Source organism: Penicillium bovifimosum (genome assembly GCF_028826915.1).
Source record: "Penicillium bovifimosum strain IBT 22155 chromosome Unknown utg000007l_segment0_segment0, whole genome shotgun sequence".
In the NCBI taxonomy this organism is placed as follows: Eukaryota; Fungi; Ascomycota; class Eurotiomycetes; order Eurotiales; family Aspergillaceae; genus Penicillium; species Penicillium bovifimosum.
Genome location: NW_026622716.1, coordinates 459540 through 485937, shown reverse-complemented (window position 1 = coordinate 485937; position 26398 = coordinate 459540). Strand labels below are relative to the sequence as shown.

Genomic DNA, 26398 nt, shown 5'->3' with positions numbered 1-26398 from the left:
TCCTCTGCACTTCGTCATAGGTGTTTGATCCATCTGGCACACACTTACATATTTCTCCTGCCAGAGACCCTGAGCATACACCATCTGCGCATCTGCGCCTCAGACCCTCCATCCTCTCGTTTCTAGTCACGTCGCGTGGTTTCTCCAGCAAAAGACGCCACTGGTGATTTCGAAATTGTACCGTCGCCCTTAACATTTCCGCGATCACACACCCGCTGGTGTACTGTCAAGCCTGCGCGTTGTTCAGCCCGCGAGCTTTGAAAACGCTGACCGCTTTGCTTCCGCATCAATTCCCACGCGTCGCATCCATCACCCCGCGTTAGGCTTGTAGCCTGAAACGGAGGTCGCGCGTAGGAAGTTCCTCACCTCATTCACTGTGAACATCTTACGATATAACAGGCAAGGGTGGCTGCAGTCCCACCATACGCCACCATGAATCAGATGAATGTTGGGATGAACCCTGGGGCTGGGGGCCCTGTGGGCGGAGTGCCCATGATGAACAACGGATCCACTGCTTCTCGTAATGACGGCGCTATGAACAATCCCGACATCATGATTAACAATCTCAACACGTATATCTATGATTATTTCTTGAAGCGTGGATACCACGATTGCGCCCGTGCACTCGTGCAAGATGAATCCATCAAACTCAATACCGACACCAATCCCAAGTCGAGCCCCGGAAATCGGCGTGATGGAGACGTGAATGGCATGGATCCTGATTCCATGATGACTGATGGAAAGGATGGCGAGAAGATGAAAATCCCCGACGATCTCCCCCGCCCAAATCTTCCCAATGAAAGCGCCTCGTCATTCCTTCTCGATTGGTTTTGTCTCTTCTGGGAGTTCTTTTGGGCTCAACGCAAGAGGGGCAACAGCAATGATATCAGGCAGTACCTCCAACACACTCAAGTGCGTGACCGATGGCCCTTTATCTCAAACCAGAACTGTCGACTAACCCTCACATCTAGAATTTCCAGCGCATGCGGGAACAGCAGCACAATCAATTCATGCGACAGCAGCCCATGATGCCTGGTCAGATGAACCAGCTGCGGCGACCGAATAACATGATGCCTAGCCTGCAGAAGGCCGTGCTGCAGAACAATACCGCTGGACTGTATGCTCTATCTGAACAAGTTTCTTCCCATGCGAACGAAGTCTTGGAATGGAAATGGACGTCGTGCTAACAATGTACTTTTCTCTAGTACGCCGCAGCAACAACAAATGGCGCAATACCAGAAGACCCAGCAAATGCAGATGATGCAGCAAATGCGGGAATCCGAAATGGAGATGGGTGGACATCGACCACAATCACCAGCGTCTGCCGACAACGCCCCATCACCATCGAAACGCCCACGCCTCGAAGGCGCTGTCAACGGACAGCAGCTGGCACCGAACGGTCGTGGACAGGGACAGGGAATGCCCGGACAGCCCAACCAGATGATGATGCAGAATGGAATGCAGAGGGGGATGAATCCAGCGCAATTCCAGCATTTCCAGCAGGGACAAGCTGCGCAACAGAAATCTATGCAGGTATATGCTCAAAACTTGGCCCTCCATCACGAACGCACCCGCTCAGCATCCAATTCTCAGGGTATCCCAAATGGTGGCATGATGAACCCAGGTGTCATGGCGAGTCAGGGGGACCTGGTGCCCATGCCAGATGGTCAAGGGATGTACCCTATGGCGGGCGGTCCTGAGTTCTACAACGCGAACGGTCAAATCGGCCAGGTCCGACCCGGTGGCATGCAGGCGACTGGTAACCCTCAGCATGGCAACCACGCCCTCCAAGATTATCAAATGCAGCTGATGCTGCTCGAACAGCAAAACAAGCGACGCCTGATGATGGCTCGTCAAGAGCAGGACAGTATGGCCCGCGCCGATGGCCAGCCCCCGATGCCCGGCCAGGGAGGTTTGCCACCGGGCACTTCGCCTGGTAGCCGGACGGGCGCATCTCCTAATCCTAATGAACAAATGAAACGGGGCACACCTAAGATGCCCCCCACTGGGCTTCCCGGCTCGCCCAACGCTGGCGATATGTCCCAGCGTGGATCACCCGGTTCGATGAACATGAACGGTGGGCAGATGCCCCCGGAGATGATGGGGGCTCAGTTCTTCCCTGGAGCGCATATGCGCCCCCCAGTTCTAACCCCGCCTTCACTGGGGCCCAAATGGGCCAGCCAGTTCCGGCTAATGCCGGCCAGCGTATGCCTAATGCACAATGGCAGCCAGGACAACCGCAGATGCCTCCGCAGCATTCGCCTGCTAACCAGCCCCAGGCTGGAACCCCGCAGGAACGAAGCGCGATGCCTCCGCCCTCGGCGCCTCCCCCAACAGGCCCCAACGCTGGCCGTACCCAGCCGGCATCACCTCAGACAGCTGGCAACGCGCCGCCGACGCCACAACAGGCTACCAAAGCTGCGCCCAAGGGCAAGAAGGACACTAAGGACACCCGCAAGGTTTGTACCCACTTGACGCTGATGTGTTCTCTACATTTGCTAACTTGACTGGAAGCGGCCCAACAAAAAGCAAGCTGCTGCTGCTGCCAGCGCGGCCGCAGGTGCCACCCTGTCCACCGAAAGCGCAGAGCCACCGACTCCATCTACCCCCGTTACGCCGCAGCATCCTGCCTCTTTCAATAAGAATGGATCTAACGGCGCGAATGGACCAGCCCCGGCACAGCCCACCTCGGCCCCTGCCCCCCAGGCTATGGTCCAGCCACCTCCCGATCAACAGCAAAACTTCAATGACCTCAGTATTCCCGATGTATGTTCCTTCACTTCTGCTTTTCGTCCCGTATTTGGTTACTGACTTGTTCAAAAGGCTTCTGCATTCAACCTCGACTTCAGCGCTCTGGAAAACCCCGACATTCTGGAGAACTTTGACTTTGACACATTCCTCAACACGGACGCCGATGCCACCGGATTTGGGTTTGACCCCAGCATATCCTATTCGGCCGACGGTGTTGAGACAGGTGCGGGTGACGGCCTGTGAACGTGGAAAAGTCTTGACGGTCCTTCAGGTGCTTCACCTCCGATATACCCTTGTTTGTACATTTGATCATTGCTTTAATGCGTTTTCGCGGATACTCGATTTGTTCTGCTTTTGTTTGCCAATTACCTGGATATGTGTTTTCTAACGCATGTGCTATCGTGAGATTGGCGTTGGTGTACCTTGTTCATCGTATCTTCACCCATCTCTCCCTTGCTCGTCCTCCAGCCAGCATCCCCCCCCCCTTTTCACAAACCGATACCAGGGATTGCTTGGACTGAGGGCTCTTCTGTATTCGAACTTAGTGCACTGTGACCTACGAGTTTTCTTGGACTTTTCTCCCTTTCTCCCTTTCTTTCTATTATTACTATTATTACTTGTGGATGTGGTTACTTAATTCTTTGCTCTAGGCCGCCTGGGCTCTATTGATACTCTCAGTATGAAGTCTTTTCCAATGGCGATTCAGTGCACTTTTATCCTTTCATTATGGCTTTTTCTTATCTCTATTTTGTTACTCATCTTCTCTCTTTTGTATCTCAAACAATTTCCAACAAATGCCGGCCGTTTCCTTTATTTTCATCTGTTATCATTACCGGTCTTGCTGGTAGTGGATTCTTTCGCTTCTCAGCCTCTGACCAGGCTCCGTAGCCTGTGATTTTCCTTTTCTATCTTATCTTTCTCTTTTGATCTCTCCGTTTCTTTACATTGAACCCAACATGACCCAGGGGTTCTGTGACTCTAAATGCTTTGTGGTTGGTGTTGGTGTTGGCGTGTTGACGGGATGTGACCGGATGGATGGACTTGGATATTCCCCTGCTAGCGGACTCCAGGAGTTTCGATGTCGTTATGGTTATGCGTTTCATGTTATTTGCCAGGGTCTCAAAATATGGGAACCGGATTCATATCTCGACAAGTTACTTTGTGTCTGGTCTCTACATGTAGATGTAGTCTTAACTCATATTCTTGAATATGAGGAAGTAGTAGGCCTCGACATGTCCCTCGGACATGCTTCGTCCAGCAAGAGGAGAGCTGTCGCTTCCCAGCCAAGCCCCGACTTGGAAATGACTCGTTTCACACCTTCGGCCACGGCCTTTTAAGCGGTCACCTCTATTAAGTGGTCACGTTCAGACAGGCCCATACAGACTACAGTATACCAAGGCTATACCATCCCACATCTACTACCTCGCCCTTTTCAGCCAGTATCAGTCTCCTTCTCCCTCTCGTTCCACTCCAGCACCGCATACTTGTCCGCCTCTTTCATCAACCTGTCTCACCGGGAAGAGATGCCACGGCCTCTCATAAACAAACCCTCTGATGATAATCCGCCAAAAAAAGGCGTAGCCGCCAAACCCATTGCAATTATTTAACTCAGCTATCTTCGTCGCAAGCGGATCATCTTCCTTCAGCCATCTAACAAGGACCCATCCCCTTCGCTTTTGATAAACAGAGACAGGAAGAACCTTAGTTTCGTTTGCTGTGTCGTAGTTGTAGGTATTGATATCGATAGCCCATAGTGCGATTTCCTACTTCGATGGCGAGGAAATTGATTCGACTGTCGTTTCCCAGGGAATATTCAGGAGATGTATTTTTTCCTGCTGAGATTGGGTAGTCTTGGGGATCTAGTTGGGAGGTATCTGTGCTATCTGTGCTTTTAGCACGAGTCTTTGGGCTGTGGGGTTCGAGAATCTAGTCGAGCGGATTTGAGTTGGAGTAGACATCGTGGATGATATGGATTCGTCAGTGGATGAGGGGGAGGCCTGAATCATGGGATGGTGAGGGATGAAGTAGATCAACGAGTACGAACGAGGGTTATATGCAGAGATGTGTGGCTACCATGGCAGGCAGCAGCAGGTTACCTTTCTTATACTTTTCGTTGTACACCGCTGGTTGATGGCCGCCTTTTCCCCCGCCTTATCTGGCATGTGCTTAACTAGCCCTAATTCGAATAACAAGTCAAAAGCAATGCCAAAATCAGCTTATGGTAGAGCCTCATATTCACCGCTAGACTCCAAAGAATTGACTTATTGCTCAAGTTTCAACAGGCGAACCTGGTTACTACCTAAAAGTGGCAACCTTAAGAGTAACGGATCTCCGAATTCATTCATTGTGGATTGGGGATATGCGCATCCAGTCCAGGAATAGTCCAATCATCCCAGGGTTGTTGATTAGACTGCTGTCAGTCTGCTGATTAAAGATACTTCGCTGGAACATGAAGATGTGCAGAAGGCAAGCAAAAGAGCGATCGTAAGGTCATAAGTGATACATCGTGGCCGTCCTCCTACAAGATTGACTCAGTCTCATCCCGTGTGGATTCATACGCAATCTCAACATTGATCTTGTCGTTTTCCTTCACGATACTGTTCTCCTTAGACTTCGCCTTGGGCGTGTCTTGGCTGGCATCTCGTTCCTTTCTGCCCCTAACATTTTCATTTGGGCTTGCTCGCATCTGAGAGGGAGTCCCGCCTCTGGGCTCGCTCGATCCTGAGACGGCACGGGTACTTGGTTGTGATATCTCCTTGAGCACGGATCCGTGGCGAGTCCGGGATTTGTAGCTCGCAATACGGGCTGCGGCTGCAGCAGAGGATTTCGGGGGACCCATTGCACCTGGTTCAGTTGAGGGGGTGTTCAAGGGAGCCCGAGTACCCGGTGATGCCTTTGTCGGAGTGAGAGCTTGGATCAGCTCATTGTATTGCTCGTCACCGAGACAAGAAGCGATGCTGGGCTGCTTGCTATGCTCGTAACTGAAGCCAGTTGTGCCGGAGAGGGCTCGGCTGCTGGTAGAGCCCGTGGAAGCGTAGTCTGGCATGGGCACGTCTTCACGAGAGGACCGGGCACCTCGGTGTCTCCACGCGGTGTCGTCAACAAGAGCCTCAATGCCATGATCGGCGATGTACATATCCTGCGGATCCCAGCGAGGCCCTTGCGGGTAACCATTCCATTGAGTGGAAGGAATGGGGAAGCCACGGTGAGGCGTCCACGCGTCGTAAATTGAGGAAGTACCGCTGTAAGTGGCGATATTGCTGCTCGATTGGCTGCTACTGTCGGCCGTAAATGGGATTAGAGGTTCAGGTCGGCCAGGCTTAGTTGGTGAGTGACCATGAGCACCGTCTTCGATTCCCTTAGAAACGACATATTTGTTTGCCGTTCCGTACCGAGGTGCGTTTGGTGCTGCGAGCCACATTTTTGGGTTAGGCCAGGCAATGTTGGAGTATTCTAGAATATCCAGAGGTGCGTGCTGAAAAGAGAAGGCAATGACATGTCTGAAACGCTCGAACGGGGGACTGCGGTTTGGGCGAGAGAAACCTTCAGCGATGACAACTTTGATTCGGCCGAAGGAGTCTCCCGCATCCCAGTGCCTCTGTTGAAGAATCTCGGGATGAAAGGGAGGGAAGCGAAGAGAGTCTGGGTTACCATCTCGGTCGATACCTGCGTTTGCTGTCAGAATTACGGAATGGAAAAAGGAGGGATGGCATACTGCAACCATGATCTACCGAATGCACGTCAGTATGTTCACGCAAAGCCAGACCCATTGAGGCATAACTTACCAATTATCTGCGGCCATTTGGTTCGCTGTCCGTAGATGCTGCCACTAAAAGTATCTGTCAGCAGATAGAACGTGTAGAGTGTATAGACCAGATACTCACGCAACGAAAGTTCCATCAAGGAAGATCCGAGCCTCAAATAGCAGGACATCCTCAGGCTCCATATTGGACTCGATTGTGGAGCTAGGTCGTGGTTTTTCCCAGCTGTGGATTGAAACTTGGAACGGGCTATCCCTCTGCAGACCCGGAACGAATGTCGTGAGAGTCGGTAGTTGGTTAAAAGGCATGAGCTCTGGCTGCCGTGGATGTGGGCCAAGGTAAGTTGGATTGCGCAGGAACGGCGAGTCTCGGTCCTTGGTCACGAAGCATTGTGTCTTAAATTCCTGAATTGGCACCTTGGACCCTCCAGGAAAAAGGAGAACATCCCAGTTCCTGTAGCGCATGTTTGTGAATTGAAGTGGATAGATGGAAAGATAGAGGTTGAGGCGGAGAAGAGGAATTCATTATAAGTGAAGAAGGAGGAGTCATTGGACATTACCACATGCTTAACCTTGAGAAGCTTTGACGCTCCTTCTGTGTTAACGGATGTCGGGAAGGAGCCACCTTCCCGATTTGGCCTTCTACGGGCATGTGATCCTAGCCCTAACTAACCACCCCAAGTACTGGGCAGACAGCTGAAGATATAGTATAAGACTCTTCCACCGTTCAGGAAAAGGAGACTATTTTGAAAGAAGGAGTATAGAGTGATTTGCTAGGACTTTATAAACTTCACCGGGAATTAGGACAACCTCGAACTACTGCCCTATGAGCTTACACTCCGGTTCAAGACAGGGAGACTCAAATGAGATGCTTCCGCGATCATATCAATGGTTTGCAATGATCTAGAAAAGATTGTCTAAGGAACCAATTCAATCCCAAAATCCAGTCTGCACTGAAACAGCAAATGACCTCCCAGACAGCGCCAAACCAAGGGCTTCAAACTACAAGAGCAATGAGAGCTCGAAATCATCGAATCGTCCAAGGGTTCCGTTCCATCCATGACACCAGCCACAGTGAGGGCGGTATAATTTCCACAGTGCTAGCCCAAAGTAGAGGGCCGACAAGAAAGGTTTCGACGCCAGGAGCGCAATGCAAGACACCAAACCAGAGAGCGTAAGACACGCGTAAGAGACATTATGGCATACGATCGAGGAAGTCTAGAACAAACGCTGAGGCGCACGGAACAACGCGTGAATACAAGCCGTCCAGTCTAACAAGAAAGGAATAAGGAGAAACAAGCACAACGCAGCAATCCTCAAAGCGAACATAATTCAATTTAGCTGCTCGAAGAAAAAAAAAAAGAAAAAAAGTGGAACATAGGGAAAAAGTGGGTGTACCGGAAACTTTTCGCAGAATGCCTGCCCAAGGAGTATAATGGAAAAAGAAGCGCAAAACAATTCCGAGTTCCGTTACACGCAGGTAAAGATCCAGGGCCGGGGAAGACCCAATAGCATAAGGACAAAGAGAAGATCGAGCAGGTAAAGGGAAATAGTAAGACTTGAAAAAAAAAAGTCCCAGAAATAAGAGATATTGGGAAAGGGAAAGATACATCAGAACAAGACAGATCGGGGGTAAAAAGGGAGAAAGCTCAGATCTTGCTAAGGTAATAGCGCTCACGTAAAAAGGAAATGCGTCGCACAGGAGACAATTGCCCATCAAGAGCTATAGCCTTGGTGGAAACCAGGGAACGAATTTGTTATGACACAGTAGACCCATCATTGGAATGACACAAATAACTCCTGCTGGTGCTTTCAATCAAAGGGAAACGCTTACTGGAAGGGGTGTTGTCAGCCGACCGCCTGCTTCACATTTGATCCGGGATCGGGCTGCCAGCATGATCGCTCACCTTCATGGGGGCGAACCCGCCGTACTGGTGGGCCGGGGGCATACCCATGGAGGGGTACATGGGAGGCGGCGGGGGAGCAGGGCGGTAGGGGCTGCCGGCGGGGCCGGAGTTGTTCTGGGAGCGACCCCAGCTGAGACGGACACGGGAGTTACCGATAGGGTAGCCCTGCATCTGGTTGATGGCCATCTCGGCGGCGTGGCGCTGGACGAACTGAACGAAACCGCAGCCCTTTCCAGGGGGAATCTTAACGTAGGTGATCTCTCCAAAGCCCTGGAAGAAAGAGCGGAGCTCATCCTCGGTGACGTAGCCGGACAGACCGCCAACGAAGACAGTGGTGTTGTTGGGGTCGGTGAACTGGTTCATAGGCTGAGGAGCACCGTAGAAGGGCATGGGAGGGCCGCCCATGGGAGGGTACATGCCAGCGGGGCCGGGCATACCCATACCGGGACCAGCGTTGCCGGCAACACCGGGACCCTTGTTCTTGGGGGTAGCGGTGGAGATGCGCATGGGGCGGTTGCCGCAGTAGACACCCTGCATCTCGGTGAGAGCACGCTGCTGGTCGTTCTCATCGGAGAAACGGACGAAGCCGTAGCCACGGGACATGCCGCTGATGGGGTCGGTCATGATCTTGGCGGACTTGCAAGAGGGGAAGCGGCTCTGGAAGAGAGAAACGAGAACGTATTCGTTAACCTCAGGGCCGAGATCACCAACGAAGATGGAATACTCGGGGCCACGGTCATCACGGCTGTAAAATGTCAGTTTCGGTGAACAAAGTCAGCGAATCGAAAAGTCCCGCTTACCTGCGATCAGCAAGGCCGCCACCGGTAGCCCAGTTGAGCTTGAAGACACGGTTGGTGTTGGGCATGGGGGTCCCATTCAAAGAAAGGGCCTTGGCAGCGGCGGCAGGGGAAGCGAAGTCAACGAAGCAGTATCCAGCATTGCTCCTACTACCCACGTTAGAAACAATTTTGAGCACAAATAAGCATTCATAGGGACTTACCCAGAGAACTTGTCGCGGATCATCTTGACGTTGACCTGCTCACCCATCTGGAACCAGAGGTTGCGGATGAAGTTCTCATCGATCCAGGGCTCGAGCTCACCCATCCAGAGGGTGGTCTTGCCATCGGCACCCTGCTGGGGGACGGGGGCAGAGTTTGGCTCGCCAGAGGGAGGGCCCTGCTGGAACTGAGCGGCGGAAGGATCGGCCTGGCCGGTCATGGTGGTGTCAACGGGAGCCGGGGCACCAGCGGCGGCAGGGTCCTGCTGAGGGAAGCTTTCGAAACCGTTGTAAGACATGGTTGCAAAAATCAGAGTTCGAAAAGTCGATGTAAGGATATAGAATGGCTGAGCGACTAGAACTTCGTGGAGTCGTTAAGGAAAGACCGGCGTGAGATCAAGTCGTAACGAAGCCAAGCAAAGGGACGGGCGTGAAAGGATCCTGAGGATATAAAGGTTAGATTTGACTAATGCGCAAGAACACAACTGAAGCGAGAAGTGGATAACGCCAAAGCAAACAAGCGGTATAAGGAAATGATGTTGGAGAGGGAAAGACGGGTAGCAGGCAGTTTGCAGATTGCTGTTCCGAGCGCAACACACAATTCCGAGCCTCAAAAGCGGTGCCGTAAGCGCCAAGGCCAGTTCTTCAGCTTCATATGAACCTGATGGAGCAATGATTGGAGGGTGGAGTAGACGAAGGCGAACGGCCGAGCGAAAAACAGGTGCGCGAGACGAAAATGGATCCAATTCCACTGGTTGCTGTAGTAGTCGTGCGTTGTCCGTTTCCGTCGTCCCGGCTTGAAGTCCGGATGCGACCGTCCACCCTCTCGATCCACCATCACAACATCAGGTATTTTGAAAGTCCAGGTTCGACTGATCAATACACCATATAGTGCTTATATTGGGGCTCGTTCGACCGGTGAATTTATCGGCGCCATGTCCCGAAGCGCTGGTCAAGGTATCAAAGGTAGGCGAATTGCCATAGTGAACTGTGGCGAACCGAGGAAGCTTGCGATCCAGCACTGCTTTGCGTTGCGTTGCGCTCGAATGCTGCGGAAGGGCAAATGATGCGGGGAGGCATGGGTTGGGATGATGAAAGAGGCTTTGGGGCCACGATACGACATGCGACACAGGAACCGGACCAACTCACCTGAATGATAGGAAAACCTGGGAAAACACTGGAAATGCGCGAGGCAAAAAAAGAGTAATTCAGCAACAAGGGAGGCAAAGCAGAACTCCCGGATAACTAAACGAAAAATTGAAAACCGAGATCTTCGAACAATAAGAAAAGGGAGGGGGAGGTAGGAAGAGGGGAAAAGAAGAAAATGAAGAATTGAAATCCTCGCGAGATGAAGAGAGAGGGGGAAGTGGGAAACGCATTACGTGAGGCTTTGTATGGTATGTGTATTACGCGGTATGGGTATGTTCCGTTCCACGGTTGGGCCAAGTATGTTGGGTATTAGGGCTTCATTATACAGTACAAAATTATGGTAGACTTGGATAGTTGAATATCAGAATGAACCCTCTGTTCTGAGAGACAATAGTATGGGCATGTCTGGCAACTAGTAGGTGGTTTTAAACGGTAGTGCACAATACCTTGCCTCCGCCGATCAGAGCGCGCTCAATCTTCTTCTCGAATCAAGACATCCGTTTTGGTCGTACAGCAATGAAGTACTTATACTATGTCCCTGAACATACATGTGCCTGCAGTCTATGCCCCAGATTCCTGTCAACGATGCATGATATCAGATAAGTTATGCGGGGCCTACGAGATTCTTCATCGTTCCAGGAATCCCGGGAAGCCCGAGTGATCTTCCAAAGCTGATACATCATACACTGTAGCCTAGGGTCCGAGGTCTATCGAGCATCCTTTGCCGATGATCGGCCATAAGCTTGTTTGATTCCCTTTCGCCTGTGCGTTGCTCAAACACAGTATAAAGCTGCAAGAGAAAGAAGAGAAAATTTTATCAAGCGTACAACTCTCAGTGAAAGACATAGGAACAAGGGGCACGGAACCCCAATGCATGAAATCTGCAAGGACCTGTCGCCGTCCTCGCAATGTGACTCGTCAATCTATCAGAGCCGCCGGCCGCTTATCGTCATCTTGCTAAGATAAACCTCTTTTTTCAGCCCAAGAGTACGGAGAAGGCGGAGCAAGCTCATGATCAGGTAGCTGTTGGGTAGATATTTGCATACAATCAAGAGTTCATCTGATATCTCATTTTATGCTGGTTTTTGTGTATAATTCCCGTATGAACCACTCAACGACTTGAGGAAAAGACAGGAACCAGACGCCACAGACCCATGGAACCAATTCATACGGTAATTGTCTTTCCACAATACCGCGATGACACTCAAATACCCGGGTCCCTGCGCCGTGAAAGCTGAAGGTCTACTCTAGTACTTTTACCCTCCTGGAGAGCATGCAAAGCTCCCCCCAGAGCACCATTCTTCTCGAAGCAAGGTTCTATAATCCATGTCCTGGCGTCTTGCCCTAAGCAAGGACTACTCAAACCGGTTTCCCCTCCCGTATCCCAACTCAATACGTCACCCGCGCACGTCCGGTCATGAAAGAAAAAGACCAATAAAACAGAAGGAAGGCCGAGTTAAAGAGAAAGAAGGGAAAAAAAATTCAAAATTCAAGGCTCCATCAGAACCATCCATGGATGGGAGAGTCTTGATGAGTTCAGCTATTATTGGCCGGATTTGGGGGGCCGCTCGTATTTGAATTACTTACCAGCAGAGATTTCACGTTTTCGCAAGTCTCATCCATGGATATCTGCTTGGCTGGAGCTCACGCGACGCGTTCTACCGTGTAAATTGGTGTTGTGTACGGAAGCTGGGGGTTACGTGCAAGGGATAGCTGATCAATTGATCTCATATTCATAAAGGTGGGATGTGGGATGTTAGGTTTCAGATCTAAACCCTTCTAATGGAGAAGATAAGCTAATTCAGCCCTTGCATGGTGAGACATGGCAGCTGAGCGTTGTGAAGTCATAGCCCTGGACAATTAACCTATGTGGGTTACTTTGTGGCTAGAGAAGCTATGGATATTTAGGGCACACTTCTGCATAATATCAACTGTATCAGCTCGAACCTGAAACCACGGAAACCAGAGAACCTTCCACTCTCGGTGTACATAAACAACCCGATTTCGATATCAACATCTCTACTTATTATTTCTTATTCTTTGTTCCTGTTTTCACGTGGAAACCCAAACCCACCAACTCTGCCACATCTAAACTATCGTCCCCTTCAGACATGTTACTGGCTATCACAGCCCCGAGGCTGAACAGCCTCAGGCCACTAGATAACCCCAATGGCCCCCACTTTCAGGGCTCACACCCACTTAGTTCGCTACCTTACAGCCAAAGAGAACGCCAAACCTGTCTGTGACTGTTACCTGAATTCAACGTACGGGAACGCTTACTTGTATACTCGATTACCGAGCCTGTTCCTGAATCCTGACGGCCCATTGATTAGGACCCCACTGCCCAATTTTTCATTAAGCTAGAAACTTCTAAAGAATTGTTGGGATCCATCGTAGACAGTTCGACTATCATAATTCCACATGGTAACTAAATTGTGCGCAGTACAATGGGAGTGGGACTCGGCTGTTGTTAGCACGTACTGGGCATGTGTGGCCTGAGCGTCTCATATTCAAAGCCGATCTGAACTAAAAATAATCATTCTGCCGGATCTAGATATCTACTATGTACTCCGCACGCAGTATACATACACAGCTGCAAATCCAGACAGTAACCAAGTGCTTGGAAATAACTATAAACAATTAAACTCCATCCCCTCACTCTCACCCTCAGGATCCTGCTCCGCAAGCAACATAAGACACTTCTCATAGACCCTCGTCGCCTCCAACATCCACGGCTCATCCACCTCATCCCCACTATCCTCCTCATCCCACCCATCCCCATCAGCAACCTTCCCACTCGATCTCCCCAAACAAGAAAAGACCTCGTATCTCGTCCTCTCCGCCAAACTTCGGATCCGCACTTTCTGCGTCTCTGTCGCGAGAGACTGGCCTGGCTGTGCACCGGGGAGGACGAGGCCGTCTACCGGGTGCGTGCCTGTACATAGAGCTGCGAAGACGGAGTCTAGTTTGTGGAGGATTGAGAGCGTTGGTTGGGCTTCGAAGGGGAAGGCTGGGAGGGAGGTTTGGGTTAGGCCTGCTAGGGTTATGAGGGCTTCTGTTTGGATGGCCGCTGGTAAGGTTAGAACAAGAACCTTATGAGAGTATACATGTGTTTGATAGTAAGGAGTAGGAACTTATCATCCTCCATGATATTTTCATGCATGGAGATATTGGAAAAGGACTTACGAGTAGCAGACGCCCAAAGCATATCGACAAGACCCTCCACATCCGCAGCGAGCTCTTTGAAACTTTCATATCTGCGCTCTGAGGTGGGGGTACCGGGTGCATCCATACCCATATCGGATTTCATTTTGCGATAGGTTACTCTCTCGATGCCAGCGCTGATTTGGCCACGGAGTTGTGTTTCTTCCATGGAGCCTGAGGGGATTGGCTGGGCTCGCTGTGGAGGGAGTGAGAGTGTTGGATTCCATGGTGGGTGGGGAGTTACAGGGAGGACTATGGACATATCTCCGTCCTGTCTGTCTCTGTTGCAGGAGACTGGAACATCCTCAAACTCGACATCTTCGTCGGAGTCATGCTCGTCTTGGATCGAGGCTGGTGACATATCGTGTTGGGCCTTTGCTTTGATTGAACTAGGGCTCTTTGGCTGCTATCAAGTCGAGCTTTTTTGCCTTGGGTTATGCGTTGGGATTGCGGATCAGTCGTGTAGAGTATCAAATGATAGAGTACCTAAACTGTAGTCATTCGTCCCTGGATTATTCGAATTGTATTATGTTTTGGCTGGGATATGAATGCAAATAGTAAAAGATGTACAATTTGTCCAGAGGTGGGATGTCATGCCAAGCCTTGGTCTGTGCGGGAGATCCGGAACTATGATGTGATGTCTTGTAGTGTTACGACGGGAGGCAGATCTTGAATTGTATGTAGAGCAGAAATATGGTCGCTATTGAGTTTGATATCATGTATGTATTCATCTAACCTATCTCGAACCTGAATCAGCATATGTGACATGAAGAAGCACTATAAACCCCAACGAGATGTGGACTCCATTTCAGAAGGCGAGAAGATATAGATATGCTGGTTTTTGCAGACATGGCAGAACAGCGAACAAGCGCGTTTCGCTACTATGGCCCCAGCGTATTCATCTTTGGAGACAAACCAGAAAAAGAACCAAACAAAACTCACATGTACATAGGGGCCTAGGGCACCTCGAACCTTTTTATCCTGCCAGCGAAAGACACCCAAAACGCCATGCTATGCGCAAGATCACTCAGGCTATTCAGAAAGTTAGTCTCATTCCCCAAAACCAAATCAAACAGCAAAGGAGAAAACCTACCCGAATCTTCCCCTTCCGAGCCTTAATCTCCGCCAACTTCTTTTTATCCTCATCGAAATTCCGCAGCAACTGGTTCTGCCTCTCCTTCCTCTTCTCCCGAGACTGGAACCGATAGAAGTCCTCCAACCCAGCAGCCTTCTTCTTCTGCCTCTCAACAATCTCCCGCATCTCGTCCTCCCGAGCAGCAGAATTCAACTTCGGACCATGAGAAACAGTAACGAAACCATCCTCATCCGGCACAGCCAACCGCTTGTGATCCTCGCGCTTGCGCGCCTCTGACACCGCCGTGAACGTCGTCATGAACTCGTTCACCGTCCGCAGCAACGTGCCCCGGTCCGGGTACTGCAGACGCTCGTGTGCGACGTACCGGTTCAATCCCAATGCGGGGATGCGGTCACTGGGCAGGCTGTCGCCCCAGACGATGGTCGTTCCGCGCTTGGCGGCCTTGGTGGCGGCCTTGAGGCTGCTTTCCATGCTTGGCTTGTCGGCGAAGATGACGACGGCGTGCGCGCCGCTCTTTTGCAGTTTGCGATCCCAGGTTGAGGGGAGGGTTATGTTGTCTAGGTGGTGTTGGAAGTCGTCGGCTGTTTCGCGCTTGCGCTTCTTTTTGGATTGTGTTAGGTTGGTTTCTGTCGTTGCGACGGCGCGCTTCTTGGTCTGCACATCTTCGAACTGGACTCTTTCCACGCGGCCGGCAGCGAGCTGTGTGCCGAAGAGGTGACGGATGTGTGCTTCTGTTGTGTCAATTGGGACGTTGACAATGAAGAGAGAGCGGGTGGAATCTGGGTCGGGGATCCGGGGCTCGTGTGGTCGGATGTAGAGGTAGTGTGTTGCGAGTGTGGGGAATAAGGGGAGAGTAGGAAGCTGTACGGGCAGGGTGGTGTACCCTTCCACCTCCACAGTTTTGCTCTTCATTTTGGACGGAGGTTTGATTGTTGGATTGTTGCGTTGATCGAGCTGAACTTTTTCTGCGGTTGTCCTCTTGGCACAGGATTCTGCCGCATTGCCAAAGCGGTGCTGAAGGCGGTAAACATTCTCTTAGGGCTTGACGACAGACCGTCTGTAGACATGGACAGGAATATCAGGCTATTGATGTAACATATTTTGATTGTATAACTTGGCTAATAGCCTAATTATATGAGGCTGGCGCAACATCAAGTAGTTCAAGTCGGGTAAATCAGCAAAATAACCATCATAAAGGATCTCCGTCAACATCGGTACCGTCTCGACCAGTCCACCATTCAAATTCGGAATCAAACCTTGTCAGGATCATTGATACCACCATTGGTAATGATATAGATTGCTTCACGCTCAGGGCAGTCTGAATGACGTTAGAGAAGCATCCAATTCTCAGTTGAAGAGTAACCTACCAGGCGAATCCTGGATCTTCGCAACACGCTCATCACCACGACCCTTCCGAAGAAGCACCCGAGTAGTGGAAGCGTGAGCAAGAACATGTCCACCAACAGGCTTACGACCATCAGCTCCAGCGAAAAGAGCACTAGCACCAGGGTCACTCTGGACCTGGTTTGTCTGAACTCAAGCGTGAGACCCAATACTCAAAGACAAATGGCAACAGCATACTCACCATCAAGACGCAAACGTTGAACTCTAGGACGCAAGCCAGATTAGCTAAAGATAAAACAAACCAGAAAACAGAAACATCAAATCTCACCTTCAGCCATATGCGCCAGCTTCATCAAAAACTGGTTCAGCTTCTGCTGCCGATCCGCCAACTCCCCACGCCCACAGTAATCAACCCGGAAGCAGTTCATGATACTGTCAATGACCAGCAATCTGTACTCACCACCAGAAAATGCCTGAGAAAGGGTATTCAGCAGCTCGAGTTGGTGCTCACTGTTCAGCGCACGCGCATAGGAAATGTTCTCCTGTGCAGTGCCCGGGTCCATGCCGAATCGTTCGGCGATTTGCGCAATCCGCTCGGGACGAAACGTGCCCTCTGTATCGATATAGGCTACTTTCCCATCTGCTCCGCCATCTGCCTTGGGTAGTTGAGCGACTACGGACATGGTGTGCGCCAGCTGGGTTTTGCCGCAGCGGAACTCGCCGAAGACTTCACTGATGCTCATGCTTTGGAAGCCGCTGGAGGGCATTAGTTTTCTGTTGTTCAGGTATTCCAATTGAGTGAAGGGATGTATGGACCCACCCGCCGAGGATTGAGTCGAATTGTTTGCTGCCAGTTGAGATGCGTACGACCTTCTTGCGCTGGTGGTGGAGTTCCATGGCTGTGATGAAACCCGAGGCGGAGGGTAGGCATTTCTGGATTGCTTCTTTGACTTTCTCAACCTTGATCTCGCTAAAGCCTTTGATTTTCGAGAGGGTCTTGCGAGTGGCACCATGGACGGACTGGACGGGTGGTTAGGTCGGGTGCAGAAGCATGGGCGATACTTGGATGATGCCTGGAGATGAGATGGTCAGGGCGGGGGTACTAACAGCGACAGTGTAGAATCCGTTGGCCTTCAGCTTGGTGATGTCAGCTGCGCCAATGCCATGGGCTTGTATACTGTCAATGTCCACGATGAAAGCCTATAGATGTCAGATGGTTGCTGATTAGACTCTTAAGACGTTCATCGAGTTTTGTGGATTTGATGGTACCTCGCCGTCGTCGTCGAATTCATCACTTCCCACGGAGCCTGGCATTTTGGCAGAACCAATTGATTCAAAATGACTTGAATATGTCTGATGGGGAAGGGTGTAAAGTAAATGAGAGGGGTGATGAATGTTAACCTGAACTTAGCCTCCACGCTTGGTCACGGGTTCCACCACGACCTTGAACACATGTCGGGGGATGTACACTACAACTATACTACATGCACGAACAAGTGGGCGTGACTAAATAGGGCATCAACCACGGAGTACCCCGTACAGATCTAGGAAACTTGAATTTCTTTTGGGCTCTCGATATATCTCCGCGAGGACTCTTCCCATCAGGAAGTCCTCCCACACAAAACAACGCAACGGTCCCCGAATCTAAGCACTCGTCTCACCATCTTCTCAGCCATTGCCACACTTCATCTCCTCGTTCTCTCCTTGGCCCATCCGGGAAAACCGCAACCAATCAAGAGTCGATCGATACAAAGACCAATCGAGAAAGACAATCCATGAGAAAGACAATAGACGCCAATCGTAAGACTTGGAACAAGTCAAGAAGGGGTAATTCGCGAAGTCACTTCGCGGAAATCATAAAAAAGACAAATAGAAAGGACTTTTCTGTTTGTTCGTCGTATACATGGTGGAAAAAAGGATCATTCAAGGGGAAAATAAGGGAAATCAAAAGTCGACGTAAATTTTTTTGGGTTGAAAGAGGCTCGAAGTCCAACTGAGAACCAGTATCCCAAAACAAGGGTGTGACTCAAATATATGCAAAGGAAGAGAGGGTGGAGAGGAAGGGCCGATCAAGGTTCAGGGAAGGTGACCGTAAAACAGAATCAAGGAAGAAAAAGGAACCCCACGATAAGTGGCTGGGGGATGTGCGGTGGAGAGGCCGACGTCACACTTATGCGACGGCGGTAGTAGGAGCCGCAGCAGGAACGGTGTTAGCCTCAGCCTCAACAGGGGCAGCAGCCACAGGAGCAGCGGCAACAGGGGCGGCGTCAACGGCAGCAGCGGGGGCAGCAGCACCCTCGTTGGTGGGGCAGTCGCGGGAGATGTGGCCAGCCTGGGCGCACTTGTAGCAGACCTTGCCGGCGGAGCTGAGGGGGCCGCCGTTGGGGGCGGTGCAGTCACGCGAGATGTGGCCGAGCTTGCCGCAGGCGTAGCACTTCATAGCCTGAGCCTGGCAGTCACGAGCGAAGTGGTTGGGGCCACCGCACTTGTAGCAAGTTGCGGCGCGGGGGTAGCCGCTGAAGCCGCCGCGGAATCCACCCTGGAAACCGCCGCGAGCACCAGCACCGCGGCCAGCGGCGGGACCGGTAGGAACGGCAGCAGCTCCAGGAGCAGCGGGACTTGGGCAGTTGCGCTGGAATGGGATTAGTAATTGCCTCGAGAGGTTCAATACCGGGTAGAACTTACAGCGAGGTGACCAGGCTGGTTGCAGTTGTAACAGCGGCCGCCGGCACCGCCTGCGCCGCCGTTCAGGCGCAAGGTGGGGCAGTCAGCCTGGACGTGACCGAGACCCTGGCAGTTGTAGCACTGCTTGGCTGTATGGGGGTTAGTAGCTGAATTTGCGAAAGGATTGGTTTTTGGTGATCGCTTACTCTCGGAGGTACGGGGCAGAGGACAGCTGCTCGACTCGTGGCCTAAATGACAGATTAGGAGCTTGTTCTGAGTCCTATGACTCATGAGAGGACATACCGGGTTGCTTGCCTATGAGACGAAACCAATTAGCACTCGAATAAGATGAGACGATACACTCCCGGCAAGGTATTCACGTACAGTTGTAGCAGAGACGCTCAGTGGAAGAGCAGACCTCTATCGAGGGGTTAGTTCGACCCCAGCACCAGATCGCTTCCAGCTCTACTAACCAGCATAGTGGCCAATGGTGCCACACTTGTAGCATGCGCGACGAGACAACATCATTCTGGCGGTATTCTGTCCATCGCGAGTCAGCCCGAGATCGGGGTTATGGTAGCTCCGTCGATGTCGATAAGCAGCGTCTTCCCCTCCATTGCCGGGAAATTTGTTGAATACGCAAAATCATGCAGCAGTCGTCTGCTCAACTGCCAGACCAAAGATCCGATGTTGTCGACCCAAATCCAGCATCCAGCATCCAGCACATTGTCGCTAATTGTTGCGATCTCGAAATTTTCAAGCGAAAGAGGGGAAGACGTAGATCGGCGGGGAGCACGAGCTCGAACAAAACGGCGAAACACCCACACAGAAGCTCACTCACCCTCACGGTAACTCTTCGAATCCTGATCAAATACTATCTTTGGGGTCAGTCTGAGAATGGAGAAAGTAGAGCACGTTCTGACAGCCCACTCGAGAAGAAAAAAGTGGGGTGGGGGGTAAGGGAAAACGACCACACACGGGAAAAAAGAAAAAAGCCACAGGAATGAACTCACACAACTTCAAAAACCTCAAGAACCTCAAGAACCTCACAACAGCTCCGACAACTTATATTAAGGAAGATGCACAAAGGTGACTCGAAGAAGTTGGAAAAGAGCTGCAAACTCGTCAAACGGGCATTAGCTCCCGGGCTTTTCCGTATTGCGTAAGGTTGCGGGTTTATTTAGTTCCAGGACGTACAGGAAGAGTATATATACGAAGTTGCACTACTTGCGCTTTAGAAAATGCTACGGCTTTGAGATCTTAGGATTGAATCGGAAGATAGTATTGAAGGATTGCTTTTGGAAATTCCTCACCCCTGCATTCCTAATCCATACGAAGCAACTTGATACAGTAGATCCATTCTGTCCATTCTCTGAGAGCCAAAAAGTGTCACAATGCAATTCGTTTCTTCGTTCCAAGGCTATTCCCGCAGAATCCGACTGGTAGATCCCCGGAATCGCTGCAAAGTCCATCTAATCTAGTCTTCCCTCTCCAAGATAGCGGGTGCTTTAATTTCCCGTCCCTTGAGGAATTCTAGGTTCTCACCGCCCTGTAGTGCATGTTAGTGATGAGTCTAGAGAAGAGAAGGAAGAGACAGGAGAACACATACGTAGCTGATCAGAGGAGAAACTTCGACACCAACGGCCTCACCGTCGGTGATAACAACGGCACCAGCAGCCTCAACCCATCGCTGACCCTGGGCCATGATATCCGCACGGCTGGTATCGGGGTCGTCCTCACCAGTACCGCGGGCGTTCTTCAACGGCGAGAACTCTTCGTGACGGTGCACCTCGAGGCAGGCGAACTTGTCAAGCGGTGTCATGGGGAACACATCGAAGACAAACTGCTCCAACTTGATGCCGTTAGGCCTTTCAGGCTTGACATTGTTACCAGACTCGGGATCGACACAAGCAATCTTCTTGCGGGCCACGTGGTGGGGCAGCTGGTGCATCCAGGTCTCAATCGACTCGAGGAAACGGAATGAGTAGTAGTGGTTGACAATGTTAGCAGCGCGGTACTTGAGAACGTCGGGCTGCTTGGGGTCCTTGGCCTCGGCAGTTTCCTTATCGATCTCAGAGTACTCAACCACGTCGGGCTTGCCGTTCTTCAACAAGATCAGACCGACAGACTCGGTGGCATTGCGCTTGCGCACCACCTTGGTGGCAATGTCCACCTGCTTAGAGGCTGCGAAGCCAATGAAGACTGGATCGGCAACCTTGACCAAGCAGTTGTCCACGCCGTAGAGGTGAATGTGCTCAATACCGCGGCGGCGCATATCCTCCCGCACACCAGACACCACTAGGGCCTGATAAATACCACCGTTTCCATCGGGAGCCACGGCAGCCTAGGTTGAGGGTTAACACAAGTTTTCCTTACACATATTGAGCTACGAACGATTAACATACTTTGCTCTTGCTCTCAAGAAGAATCTTGCCGTCATTGGAGATGCAGGGTAGAACACCTTGTTCGAAGATCATAACATTGCTCTTCTCGAGACCAAAGTAGTTGTTCTTCTCGAAGAACTCTTCGGTGGGCTTGCGTGTAGGCCCGCTGGTCATGACGTACCAAGGGATCACAACGTTCTTGGCACCAATCAAGGACTGCAGCTTGGCAATGCGCTGAGCCTGCAGCTGGAATAGCGATTTCTCGCTCAACAGACCAATATCGAAGCAGCCCTTAGGGGCAGAGCTGCCGAGCCGGGTTCCCTGTCCACCGGCCATCAAGACCACGGCCACCTTGTTTGCCGCCACCTCTTTCAGGCCGGCTTCGTACCATTTCTGGATATCTGAGGGATCGGAATCAAGGATGGAGGCTGTGGCGGATTCGGGAAGGGGCTCGAGGGTGACGGGTCCTGTGGAGGCGGGGGGAGCGTTGAGAGCTTTGTCGGCCAACTCGTTGATTCGAGTGGGGTCAAAGTTGGACAGCTGGTGGAAAAGTTGGGATTTCTCGACGGTCGTCAATTCATCGACAAAGGCAAAGACATGCCCTTGACCGGCATCTGTATATTTTTTCTGTAGTGTTTGGAACTCTTCGGCGGAGGGCTCGCGGGGAACCTCCGGGGCGGTGCCCTGGAACCTTCCAAGAACGCTGGAGACAGTATCTTTGATTATGCTTGCCATTGTGATTAAGGAGGTATTTTGATAAAAAAAAAGGAAGTCAATGGTAGTAATGAAGACAGTCGAGAAACGAAGGTGGGAAAGAAGGGAGAATAGAATACAAGCAAACGGTGGGGAAGCTCAAGCTGATTAAGTAGCCTCTTCCTTGAAAAGTTCTCCATAGCTTAATATACCTCACACTATCCTCAGCTAGTGGGTTTGGGTTATTTTTAGGGATCTACAACGAATAATTAAGGAGCATTGGCTACCAAAAGTGCCTAGTGATTCATGGAGTGAATGCCGAGTGAGACCTGCCCACTGGAAAGGGCTACGCTAACCAGAGCGGGGCTAGAGAGGCCCGCCGTGTTGCCATGGTAAGGGGCGAAGCCGCGAAACTGAAAATGTTATGTCGTACTGTGTATATTTATGTAGTCTTAACTTATAGGGGATATCATATGGTATGTGCTAGTGTCGTCGGTCACGCCGATCACGACCATCACGGTTATAGCGGCCTCGGTCTCGTTCACGGTCTCTCCGTGGACTACGACTATAAGACCGACGACGGTACCGGTCCTGTCCATCTCGACCACGGGGACTTCGACTGCCTCGGGCCCGACGATCGCGATTGCGATCTGAGCGCGCCTCTCGTGGAGCCTCGCGGGGTGGTGAGCGCACAGGTGGAGCGTTCTCGGTCTTGTTTCGCTTGTCAAACATCATCCGATAGCGTGGATCGCCCTCATCGTAAGAAGGCTCGTCGTCCAGTTCTCGGTACTGGCGTTTGGCCTCAAGATCTGCTACACCACCGAATCCACCTCTCTCGGCGCTTGGTGACGGTGGAGTTGCGCCAGCTTTCGGATAATTTGGACACCTAGGATGTGTTAGTGACTCTAGGAGCAATGGTGCCGCTGAGGACTTACACTTTGTGAGAAATCCACGTGTATACGGTGGTCATCAATCAGAACACCCTGCATCTTGAAGTAGGCCTGTTCGCAATCCTTCTGTTCCTCGAATTCGATAAAGGCGTATTGTAGACTATCGCCAGTGCGCTTGTCCCGAATGACCTCGCAAGACAAGATCTTTCCAAAGCGGCTGAAAATAAGATTCAAATCCTCATCTAGCATTGGATTAGCATGATCTCACCACTCGTGGACAACGTGACTAACCTTGTGTGACGGGGTTGAGCTTGCAAACAAAAAGAATATTCTCTGGTGGTTTGACGTCGGCAAAGGGCAGATCGCCCACCATCTCCAAAGTCAATGCCTGGGCGCGGGCCTCGCGCTCGCGACGTAGCTTGTCCATAGCCTCTTCGTCCATATCATCATCCAGCTCCTCATCGTCCGCGATTCTGACCGTGGCCAATTGCGCTTTGGAGGGCACCGGGCTCTCCGGCGGTTCAACCAGATTTGGGGGGTCATCGAAAGGGTCGTCAAGCACAGTAGTGTGACGAATCCGGATATCCTTCAGTGGTCGACCTTTATCGTCAATGAAGGCCTCATTGATTTTCTCCAGGACGTCGAAGCCCTCGACAACCTTGCCAAATACTGCAGCTTTCCCATCCAAATAATCCAAGTTGTCTCCTAGTGTAATAATAAATTGACTGGCGGCTAGTCGTTGGTCGGGGTCGTTCTTGTTGGGTACGGTTGCCATGCTCACAGTGCCGCGCTCCAAGTGTTTCAGTTTGCGCGATATCTCAATAGGAAATGTTCTCTTCGACGGTCCATCCAGCAGACCCCACACTGAAGAACCTCCATCACTCTCGGGCGCGTCAGGACCGAGCGGGTCGCCGGTCTGGAAGGTGAAGTTCTTTTGGACGCTGTGGACGGGCGAGAAATTGTAGTACTTGAGCTTGCATAGCTTCAGGAAGCTAAAAACACCCGAATGAGCTTAGTTTCAGATTCAGCAGACTGGGGAAGCCAAGGAATGGAGCTATTCTCACTTGTCACACGCTTTGGGTGCATCATCGACCAGCAGGTCAATTACAATGTCGCCCAGGGAGGTCTCTAAAAGCACGCTCATGGCGGGGAATCGGGTCGCGACACAAGAAATAAGAAAAGAGACTAAATTAGGCGCTTGTTCAACAAGATCGCTTAATAAGAGATAACAGAAAGAGGTCGAGAGAGAGAGTCCGGCAGTGAAATGCGGAAGAAAGAAGATCGCCGGGAGCTTAGACCAATGACCAATGACCACCCACGGGGAACCCTTCCAGTACTGCTCAACATTTTTCCTCTCTAACTACAAGGTGCACAAAATAACGCCTCAGGAAGATTTTCCACTAATAACACATCGATTTCAATGGGTACTTGCTGCAAGAGAGCTCTAGCGCTCTCCGGATGATCGACCCGGGACTCTTGTGCAACGGTCTTTGTCAATCGAACGGCATATCTTCCGAGTGTCCCCGTTGGGGGACATAGACCTAACCTACGTTTGAGATCAACAGCAGATCTTATTAAGGGCTCTGATCGACACTGGGATTCCAAGGCTGGGCTGTTTGTGCTTATATCCCTCATGCAAGCAGCAGCCCCAGCCAAAAGAAGCATCTGTTCTTGGCAGAGGAGTTCGAGAGTGAGCTGAAGGCCACTCACCCCTGGAGCCCAAGCCACTGTCTGTTGTATTGTTTCGCATTTTGTGTCTTTCCCCCACGGAGCCCCCACGGAGATCTGATCACGGTGTCTGGCAACTCAGAAAACGGTCCTCCTTGTACATGTAAGTACCTCTACCATCCAGTTTTCTTCTCCTCTCTGTGAGCTGTGACACAGCAGAAACGTTGGGGAAGGGGGCAACGGGCGGCCTCCTGCAGCAGGATTCAACGGGGTATCATTACGATGACCACACATCCATATCTGGGAGCCACACACGTGGGAGAGGAGATGATCAATCCTGAACGAGCCTCTTGCCACTGACCTCAGGCCTTCTGTTTCTCTCTTCGATCTGGGAGCGGGAAGTTCCGACGGTCAGCCAGGGGTTACGCTACCTCCACCGTATTCTGCAACATGGAAAGGCCAGTCTCAATCCCAACGTGTGTTCCTGGCGAGTCAATTCATCAGAGTCAGCCGGCGGAGCTTACTTTGTTTCTCCTGACTCTTCAATCTCAATCTTTGCTTTCCCCCGGATGTCGTGCATCGTCGAAACCTTAGTCTCCACGGACAGTGGTCGAAATACCTGCCAGCGACTCTATTCATGGATGGGCCCAGATTTGTGAGATCTCGACTTGTGATCCACCGCGCCTCTCCCCCTTTGGTTCTATTTCTCTTTGACTCTCGCTTCCTCCCTGTCTCTTACGACTCTTCTCGTGTCCTCACACTAGATGTCTTAAGGCGCACGATGGTTATATCTCTCAAATGGCGAAAGACGCGACACGAATCCTTCCAAATCCTTTGCCATGTCATACTGTAACGCGAAACCCACTCTCTCCACATTAGCTCCAAGCCAATGTGTGAACCTTGTAAGTATCCCAGGAGTTCATGCATCTCCACGGATCGTCTCTAGTCTCCCACTTTTAGCCTTTAGCGTCGATCATGATCAACGATCCGGGGATATGGAAGTAGATTCATCGCATTTGAGTATACTATCTTTGGTACCTTTGGTAAGTACTTTTTCAGTTTATGGGGGGAGGTGGTTCTTTCAATCCAGCCCCCGGAAGCGCTAAAGAAGGGTGCATCAGCCTAAAGACAGGTGCATCAGCCCCCATGTCGCCGATCAGCCTTCTTAAGATCGTTGATCCCTGACATTTTTATAAAGCGCGCTTGGCTCGGGGAAGATCAAACTCGTGCGCTTGTAAAAGTGACAGGTGTCAAAAGTTTCTACGTTAAATTTCTTTTTTTCCTTTTTCTGCCTCTTAAGACATTTGCAGTATGAGACAGCGTTTGTTTCTATTCTTTGGGAGACCGTGCGTTTGCCAGATATAAGCCATTCCAGGACGATGAGCTGTTCCAGACCTCGACAATGACCGAGTTCAGGACTGTTTGATACACCTGCAGCTACACCAATTCAAACTATCGAGCAAACATTTTTCGGACGTCGGACATCTTCCCCCGCGGATCGACACTAGGTGTATATCTCTGTCTACAAACAGCCCCGGCAGGTGCCCTTAGGAGATCGTTGAGATAGACCAGATCTGGTCTGAGGTCTTCTGAGGTCTCCTAGGGCTAGAGGAACTGGTTATTCATAAAAAGAAAGGCCAGTTCAAATCGACTGAAACACTGCCTACCGGAGCACTCTCTCCTGTTCTCGTCATGGCTATCAGGTGGCCGTGTGACGTTACCTTGTGAAACCTCGTTCTATTTTTCAAAACACCGGGGATATTGCTGGTCTTTCATGCTATCTCTGGGCACTGGGGAAGGGATCTGGGACGGAACTTTGCATATCATTTCCCCTTAATCGTAGGAAGAAAATTACGGGAAAATAAGAATGGAGCTAGTAAATAATAAGGAA

The 26398-nt window shown here is 51.1% G+C and overlaps 9 protein-coding genes across 9 annotated transcripts; 1 reads left to right on the top strand and 8 right to left on the bottom strand.

The window, feature by feature from the left end:
• Positions 1-432: 432 nt before the first annotated feature.
• On the top strand, positions 433-2994 carry somA (putative cAMP-dependent protein kinase pathway protein (Som1); the record flags this gene model as incomplete). Its single annotated transcript, XM_056669855.1, has 6 exons — positions 433-912; positions 972-1117; positions 1206-2205; positions 2280-2459; positions 2515-2766; positions 2824-2994. The coding sequence occupies 6 exons, from the start codon at positions 433-435 to the stop codon at positions 2992-2994; spliced, it is 2229 nt and encodes a 742-aa protein (XP_056517654.1).
• A 2275-nt stretch (positions 2995-5269) lies between these two features.
• N7515_009110 (uncharacterized protein) lies at positions 5270-6976 on the bottom strand (the record flags this gene model as incomplete). The annotated part of the gene is made up of 4 exons (XM_056669854.1): positions 5270-6417; positions 6467-6478; positions 6537-6580; positions 6636-6976. The coding sequence occupies 4 exons, from the start codon at positions 6974-6976 to the stop codon at positions 5270-5272; spliced, it is 1545 nt and encodes a 514-aa protein (XP_056517653.1).
• Positions 6977-8376: 1400 nt separating this feature from the next.
• Positions 8377-9714, bottom strand: N7515_009109 (RNA-binding protein; the record flags this gene model as incomplete). The annotated part of the gene is made up of 3 exons (XM_056669853.1): positions 8377-9163; positions 9219-9362; positions 9419-9714. The coding sequence occupies 3 exons, from the start codon at positions 9712-9714 to the stop codon at positions 8377-8379; spliced, it is 1227 nt and encodes a 408-aa protein (XP_056517652.1).
• Positions 9715-13194: 3480 nt separating this feature from the next.
• N7515_009108 (general transcription factor IIH subunit TFB6 family) lies at positions 13195-14129 on the bottom strand (the record flags this gene model as incomplete). Its single annotated transcript, XM_056669852.1, has 2 exons — positions 13195-13634; positions 13751-14129. The coding sequence occupies 2 exons, from the start codon at positions 14127-14129 to the stop codon at positions 13195-13197; spliced, it is 819 nt and encodes a 272-aa protein (XP_056517651.1).
• Positions 14130-14791: 662 nt separating this feature from the next.
• Positions 14792-15776, bottom strand: N7515_009107 (putative ribosomal small subunit assembly protein; the record flags this gene model as incomplete). Its single annotated transcript, XM_056669851.1, has 2 exons — positions 14792-14800; positions 14862-15776. 2 exons carry the CDS (start codon positions 15774-15776, stop codon positions 14792-14794), a joined length of 924 nt encoding a protein of 307 aa, XP_056517650.1.
• A 338-nt stretch (positions 15777-16114) lies between these two features.
• Positions 16115-17522, bottom strand: N7515_009106 (recombinase DMC1; the record flags this gene model as incomplete). Its single annotated transcript, XM_056669850.1, has 7 exons — positions 16115-16182; positions 16232-16394; positions 16450-16472; positions 16537-16964; positions 17029-17228; positions 17316-17408; positions 17478-17522. The coding sequence occupies 7 exons, from the start codon at positions 17520-17522 to the stop codon at positions 16115-16117; spliced, it is 1020 nt and encodes a 339-aa protein (XP_056517649.1).
• Positions 17523-18378: 856 nt separating this feature from the next.
• gisB (putative zinc knuckle nucleic acid binding protein) lies at positions 18379-19400 on the bottom strand (the record flags this gene model as incomplete). Its single annotated transcript, XM_056669849.1, has 6 exons — positions 18379-18840; positions 18894-19021; positions 19079-19120; positions 19176-19187; positions 19257-19292; positions 19346-19400. The coding sequence occupies 6 exons, from the start codon at positions 19398-19400 to the stop codon at positions 18379-18381; spliced, it is 735 nt and encodes a 244-aa protein (XP_056517648.1).
• Positions 19401-20349: 949 nt separating this feature from the next.
• On the bottom strand, positions 20350-21991 carry N7515_009104 (UDP-N-acetylglucosamine diphosphorylase; the record flags this gene model as incomplete). Its single annotated transcript, XM_056669848.1, has 3 exons — positions 20350-20421; positions 20482-21216; positions 21278-21991. 3 exons carry the CDS (start codon positions 21989-21991, stop codon positions 20350-20352), a joined length of 1521 nt encoding a protein of 506 aa, XP_056517647.1.
• Positions 21992-22432: 441 nt separating this feature from the next.
• N7515_009103 (PPIL4 family peptidylprolyl isomerase) lies at positions 22433-23983 on the bottom strand (the record flags this gene model as incomplete). The annotated part of the gene is made up of 4 exons (XM_056669847.1): positions 22433-22783; positions 22885-23081; positions 23131-23831; positions 23904-23983. The coding sequence occupies 4 exons, from the start codon at positions 23981-23983 to the stop codon at positions 22433-22435; spliced, it is 1329 nt and encodes a 442-aa protein (XP_056517646.1).
• Between the last annotated feature and the right edge of the window lie 2415 nt (positions 23984-26398).